General features: G+C 61.5%; 3 protein-coding genes across 3 annotated transcripts in view; 2 read left to right on the top strand and 1 right to left on the bottom strand.

The window, feature by feature from the left end:
• Positions 1-1389, top strand: part of CHLRE_05g243601v5 (uncharacterized protein) — a 2966-nt gene extending 1577 nt beyond the window's left edge. Inside the window, exon 4 of the mRNA XM_043062458.1 lies at positions 130-1389. Within this exon, the coding sequence (XP_042924688.1) occupies positions 130-960 (831 nt within the window). The 3' untranslated portion in view covers positions 961-1389. The remainder of the gene's footprint in view (positions 1-129) is intronic.
• A 54-nt stretch (positions 1390-1443) lies between these two features.
• Positions 1444-3049, top strand: CHLRE_05g243600v5 (uncharacterized protein). Its single transcript, XM_001700683.2, has one exon. It carries the CDS (start codon positions 1848-1850, stop codon positions 2256-2258), a length of 411 nt encoding a protein of 136 aa, XP_001700735.1. The 5' UTR covers positions 1444-1847; the 3' UTR covers positions 2259-3049.
• A 2-nt stretch (positions 3050-3051) lies between these two features.
• Positions 3052-6023, bottom strand: CHLRE_05g243650v5 (uncharacterized protein). The gene is made up of 6 exons (XM_043062461.1): positions 5575-6023; positions 5420-5464; positions 4840-4872; positions 4659-4673; positions 4166-4537; positions 3052-3953 (listed from the first exon to the last, which is right to left on the bottom strand). Exons 1-5 carry the CDS (start codon positions 5768-5770, stop codon positions 4173-4175), a joined length of 654 nt encoding a protein of 217 aa, XP_042924687.1. The 5' UTR covers positions 5771-6023; the 3' UTR covers positions 3052-3953; positions 4166-4172.
• Between the last annotated feature and the right edge of the window lie 181 nt (positions 6024-6204).

Here is a 6204-nt window from a genome sequence, read left to right as displayed (position 1 = left end):
CGGGCGGGGCGAGGGCGGGGCGAGGGCGGGGCGGGGCGGGGCAGGGCGGGGCGGGGCGGGGCGGGGCGGCTCTTGGCTTTTTACGCCCACTGCAGCTCATCGTGTATCGCTCATGCCCTTGTGTTGTAGGGCCAGGAGCCGATTGGCGCGCGCCCTGCCAAGAAGAAGAGGCGGCCGCCCAGCCCGGAGCAGCCGCCCAGCCCAGAAAGGTCCGAGGATGCGGCGCCGCCTGCTGCCCGTGACGAGGCCACCACCGAGATTTACCGGTGCGAGGTCAAGGAGGTGCCACCTGCGCTGCTGTGCGGCCTGGGCCTTGCCGCCGTGCGTCTGCCGGCAACGCTTACAAGGCTGATCAACCCTCGCCTGATCACGGAGCTGGCGTCGCTGGCGGACAAACGCGGAGAGCAGATCTTCCAGCGCATCTCGGCACTGCAGGGCGTGCAGGCGGAGATCCGGATGAGCGTGGGGACGGGCCAGCGGGTTCAGGTGCTGTGGAAGGACCTCGCGGGCAGCGCTGGGCTCCTGGCGCTCTGCGACAAACTGCGACCGTTGCTGGAGGAGGTCGTGACAGCGGCAGACCCGAAGGGTGAGCTGGGGCTGCACCTGGAGGACGCCGTGCTGCTGGCGAACCTGCCCGGCACTCGTCCGGTTGCCGAGCAGGTGCCCCACTACGACATGGCGCCAGGGGAGCCCGGGTGGTTCATCATGCTCGCCGTCCAGCCGGCAAGCCTGCTGGTGGCGCAGGCCAGCCAGCACGAGGTCCTGCTGTGGGGCCGCGCGTACACCGCAGCAAAGGAGGCGGGCCGGACTGCAGCTGTGCTGAAGGACCTCTGCGCCAGCACCCCCCACCGGCGGCTGGTGCGCCTGCAGCTGCCGGTGGGCGAGTTGCTGTTCGTGCACTCCAACCTCGTGCATGCAGGCGACGCCGGGCGACTGGACGGCGGCTGCACTGGTTCGTAAAGAGTGCGAAAACAACGAACAACACCCACCTGCCGCGCCAGATCCACGTGGAGCTCGAGAAGCGCTTTGTGTGATGGCTCAGACACACTCAGGGTGAAGGGGCGGGGCGGGGCGGGGCGGGGCGGGGCGGGGCGGGGCGGGGCGGGGCGGGGCGGAGCGGGGCCGGGTGGCGGGGCGGCCACATTGGGAAGGTGAATATGCTTGTCAATTGGGTTGTGTGGGAAATAGAACGGTTCATCGGTGTGGCCGCATGTGGGGCAAGACAAACCAAGTTGACACGCGCTGTCACTCGTCTGAGTTCTGTCTGTGTTGCACCCTAGCATTCTTACGGCTTCGTCGTCAGGGTACAAGCTTGTCCCCTTGACATATGAACAGTTTGTGTGGCAAGGTTGTCACGACCAGGGACTGGAGCGAGATCGGAGGTGGGCCAGGGCGGGCCCCCTGACACCTCAGCACTGTTTAGTCCAGAAGTTCCCGGTTCTAATTAAGCCTACTTTTTGGTGGTAGTTGCGACATCATTATCTGACACCGTGCGGAAGTGAAGGTGGGGGTGGGTGGGGGCAGCAGTTGTTTGTTTGCTGCAATCGCACGTCCATGGACGCGACTCTAAACTGCTGGTTCTACGGACTGAAACTGTGTGAGAATCAAGAAGCCACTAGCAACGCTTTAAGTTACAGGAATTACAGGAATTACTCCTTTGGGCCGGCCATCCGAATCAATCGGCCTGTCCGAAATGGGCCGCCCAGGCCTCTGGGCTGGGCGCCCAGACTGCCCCTCCCATCCGAACCTACCGGTCCGAACTTTTCGGACCGGCTTCGGACCAGCTTCGGACCAGCTTCGGACGGCGAACCCCGGTTTCGGACGCCTTGGTTTACCCCGAGTGGGTGATGGGGTACGGCACCACCCACCAGATCCGCTACGCCTGGCCCGCCGGGTTCGCAGGGCCTCAACACGGCAGTAGCATCGGCATGAATGCTACAGCCCCCCCAGCGGCAGACCCGTACGACGTCTGGACCCCGGGTGTGATTACCCGCGTGGTGTTGTCGGCCCCGTGCTCCAACACACACTCCTTCGACATGAACCAGCGACTGGTCGGGCTGGAGATCCTGTCCAACACGCCCGACCCCAGCACCGGCAGTAGCAGCGGGACGACCGGCAGTAGCAGCAGCAGCGGCAGTAGCAGCACGGTGGCGGGCGGGGTGCTGACGGTGCGGAGCCCCCCCGACATCAACATTGCGCCCCCGGGCATGTACCACATGTTCCTGGTGCATGGGGACGTGTACAGCAGTGCGGTGTAGGTGCGGCTGGCGAGGCCGCAGTAGTAACAAGCAAGTGCTAGCTCGGTGGATAATGGCGGTGTATGTGGTCCGCCGTGCGGACGGATGGATGATGAATGGATGGCCGGATTACGTGCGTATGGATCAGATGCGGTAGGGGGCCCAACTACGGTGTGCATGGCATCAGGGGCTGCTGCAAGGTTCTTACACGTGTAGATGATAATACCGTATGATATGTATGCAAGCAACGTAGGCTTCGGACCTAGATGCTGGACGGCGCGGTAGGTGGTGTGATCGCGTGTTGTTAGGTCCGAGGTATAGGGTGGCGGCGGTGGCTGGCTGGTGCGTGGTCATCGCTCGCACATAGTCCGGATGATAGGGTAATTGGAACCTGCGTGTCGTAGACACGGGCGGAGCGCCCCTCCATTGATTCAACTAGCTTCAATCTAATAGCTGGCTGTGCCGATGTACGCATATATGCGTGTGCACATAGCGTGTATGTACGGCAGACCCTTATCTAGCTACCTGTTGCGCGCGCCCCTTCTTCCTCGCGTACTGCCAACTTAAAGAAGAGTCGCTGGATGGCGTGTGCAGCGTGTGCGTTCATTTATGACAGGCCCCTGTGGGGGCACGGCAGTGGTGTGCGTGAGTCAGCTGGCTTGTTTGGCTGCTGTATGGATGGATCAGCAGGCTTGGCGTAATTCCATTTCTTCTGCACTCACAGTAGTAGCTTCTTTCCTCTGCACTGCAATGTATGCGCTTTCTTCGCTGTCTCCATGTTCCTAGCGTGGGTGCACCTGCCATACGGCATGTCTGTAGTTCGCAAAGAAAGCGGTCTGCAGGTGTGTGCGCACAATGCGGCATGCACGCACGCTGGCTTGAGACCTGCCCGAGTAGTCCCAGAGTGTAATCATAGCCACAAGTAAGACTCCTTCCTTAACCATTCTTAAAACACAAGATACCAATGTTGTGTTGCGCCAAGCCCGCATAGCCCGCAACCGCGCGCTAGATAACTCAGCAGTAAGACGTGCGCCCCACGCGGTCATTCCACGTAGGCATTTCACCACTACTTCAAATGCAAGCTGCAGCCGGGCGCGTCCCGCTGCCCTCATTTGCGCAGCACTTCCCCTGCCCATCAGTGGTTGCCACCTTGCACACCGCCTGCCTGACAATGTAACCGTCGTCGGACCACCTAACCACGCACCTACCTGCATACCTGATGTGTTTGTAACCAACCTCTCGATCAATCACTACTCGCCCCATGGTGAAACCGTGTGGCAGGGTCAGCAGCCGCGGGACTGCACGCGTCCTCACTGTTACTGCACACGTCCTCACCCAGGCCCCCACCACAGCCACCACTACCGCCACCGCCATCCATATCGTCGTCACGCCGCATCGCCACCGCCGCCTGCAGTCCCCGCTCCGCCGCCGCCGCCGCCACCTCCGCCTCCTCCCCCATCCCCACCCGACCCTCTCCAGACCGCTCGCTACTGCTGATGATGCCAGCATTGCTACTGCCGCCGCCGTCTGCCGCCGTCGCTGGCATCAGCGACGGTGCATCACGCAGGTCCACCGCACCGCCGGACACAGCCGCCGCCGCGGTTGCCCGTTCGTAGGAGGCAGGCGCGGCAGTAGCAGCGGCAGAGGGGCCCCTGCTGCTACTGCCAGCAGCGGCGGCTGAACCCTGCTGGGGGTCTGCCAGGGCGGCTCGTGCGCCTGTGCGTGGCAGTTGGCAGTTGCAGTTGCAGTTGCAGGAGGCGGGGAGCGAGATCGGGTTGTCAGCTATTCTGGGTCACCGCTGTGCCTCAACGCCTATAATTGCAAGATTCCTGCACTACGCTGACCTGCAATGCCACAACTACTCCAGACCACCCGTAAATCCTCCAGCGCAACCCCCCTGCCATTCCCCATGCACTATAATCCCTCACCAGCACTTCAAGCGCCGGAGTCTGACATTGCGGGCGATGCAGGAGCCAGGCTTGAGTGCTGCTCCGGGCCCTGCCCCGAGCCTGTCGTGTCCAGCTTAGGGTGCACCGGGCGCAGCACGCGGGGCCGGCCAGGGCGCACGTTCAGGCGCTTGAGGCACACGCCAACCGCCGCCGCCGCGCCCATGCCAATGCTACCCACGAACCCGAGTCCGCGGATGGTTTTATAAGTGACCGCCAGCTGCGGGTCGTTGTGCGCTATGAACGCCTTCACGCACTCCACGGCCTCGCTTAACCTGCCCACACCGCGATCAACCACCAGCACCAGCAGCAGGAGTGGGCCGCCCACTGCCAGAGGCAGCAGCCCTTGTCCGCCTGTCCCAGCAAATGGCGCGTGCGCAACATACGCTCAGCACAAGCAGCACTGGCAGGTACCAGCATGAGATAACAGCAGCAACATGACATACTCAGGATCGCATCCAACAGAACAACTCACCGCTGGCGCCCTTCTCTGTTATCGGCATACACACCGAGGAGCATCCAGGGAGGGGGGGGACGTACGAAGTCAGTCCATGAAAGGAGGTATCCTCGCAGGCAGTCGCTGTGTGGACGCGGAGAGACGGAACGCTGTGGACTGCAGTGCAAGCTTGGAGGTCCTGCACTCGCAAGTTACCTACCCAGAGCCGCCGTGCCGCCACCTCCAACGCCACCTGTGCACACCATGAGTAGGAAGGGCACATATGTAAGAGCACAGACTGGTCGGCACTACACGTGTGCTGGGACTATCCTGGCATCCGCACGAGCATGCTCTTGACCCGCAACGGGTTGCCAGGGTTGGCAGATGGGCGGGAAATAGGGCAGACTGGAGCTGTGCCGATGCCGTGTGCCGGCCACTGCGGGCGGCTTCTACTAAGCAACCTGGGCGTGCGCGGGATGGTCCGGCACACTAAGTCGGGGAGGACCGAAAGAAAGGACACAGGGTTCTCAGCGAGTACTTGACTCGCTGCCACGGGGACAAACTCAAGTATTAACCCAGGGAGGTTCCTTGTCGGTCAGCAGCCGGGCTCGGTTGCGAAGCAAACGCACAATATGGCAATCCCCGCGGCCAGCCTACGCTACTCAACTCCCCGCTCCAATGGCTGAATCGCGGGACTCAACACCTAGGGCTTGCGCTTAGATCCACCCGCACAACTCGCAAGTTCCAGGCGCTCACAAGCTCTTCGGAAATACCGACTTCCACTCTGCGAACCAACTCACCAGCTGTTGTCGCGCTCCCCGCGTCGCCCAGGCTAGCCGCCACAGCTGCACGACAAGCAAGCGTCCCGGTTTGGGTGCGAGGACGACAAGAGCCGCGAACTTTACAACCCCCTCCTTGACCGCCCACCCCATAGAATGGCAAAAGCATAGCGCACCTTGAATGGCAGCTGTTAGTGCCAACTGCTGCCGAACATTGAGGCCTGCCGCTCTTTCTGCTTTTAGCAGGCTGAAGGCCTTACCGGCCTGGTCATGCTCATGGAAGCCGAGCGCGGAGAGAGCCTTCAAAATCGGCTGGATGGAGGTTTCATTTTCTCCCTTGACAGAAAGAAGGGTTTCGCGAATGGTTTTCATGTCTACCACCGGCTCCTAGAGAAGGACAGATCTTAGGGTTCAGCGGGGTTCATTTCCTGTGTAATCTACATTGTCCGAGAAACAAAACACCGGTATGGCGGAAACAATCAGTGTCTTGCTTAAGGCGCAATGCGCAGAGGGCCTCGAGTGAGGTTCTGGTCACGCCCAAGCGGCCCGAATTGGGACCGCCTAGTAATTCTTGTTCTCGGTCCACAGCGCTTAACTCTTTATTCCGTTTAGCCCTATGGACTTCTCACATTCACAGTATGTAATTGTTCTTGAAAGCTGCGAGATTGGAGCGTCGCGGACGGCAATCGGCCTGGCTTGGGCCAAGGCTCATTCTCGCCCGTCGTGCGCCGAACTCATATTGCGCATAGGGATATGTTGTACATCAAAGTCCTGCACAGCATGCTCCTGCCTCTGGCGCGACTGGC

The sequence above is a fragment of the Chlamydomonas reinhardtii genome, chromosome 5, assembly GCF_000002595.2.
Source record: "Chlamydomonas reinhardtii strain CC-503 cw92 mt+ chromosome 5, whole genome shotgun sequence".
Classification (NCBI taxonomy): Eukaryota; Viridiplantae; Chlorophyta; class Chlorophyceae; order Chlamydomonadales; family Chlamydomonadaceae; genus Chlamydomonas; species Chlamydomonas reinhardtii.
The sequence above is the reverse complement of the archived record's forward strand: the minus strand, read 5'-3'. Positions and strand labels throughout refer to the sequence as shown.

Excerpts from the sequence above, each read along its gene's own strand:
- CHLRE_05g243600v5 (XM_001700683.2), top strand. The coding sequence starts at position 1,848 with ATGGGGTACGGCACCACCCACCAGATCCGCTACGCCTGGCCCGCCGGG.
- CHLRE_05g243650v5 (XM_043062461.1), bottom strand. The coding sequence starts at position 5,770 with ATGAAAACCATTCGCGAAACCCTTCTTTCTGTCAAGGGAGAAAATGAA. Across the intron at positions 5,465-5,574 it reads ACTAACAGCTGCCATTCAAG|CTGTGGCGGCTAGCCTGGGC; the intron begins GTGCGCTATGCT and ends CTTGTCGTGCAG. Across the intron at positions 4,873-5,419 it reads GGGGAGCGCGACAACAGCTG|GTGGCGTTGGAGGTGGCGGC; the intron begins GTGAGTTGGTTC and ends TGGTGTGCACAG.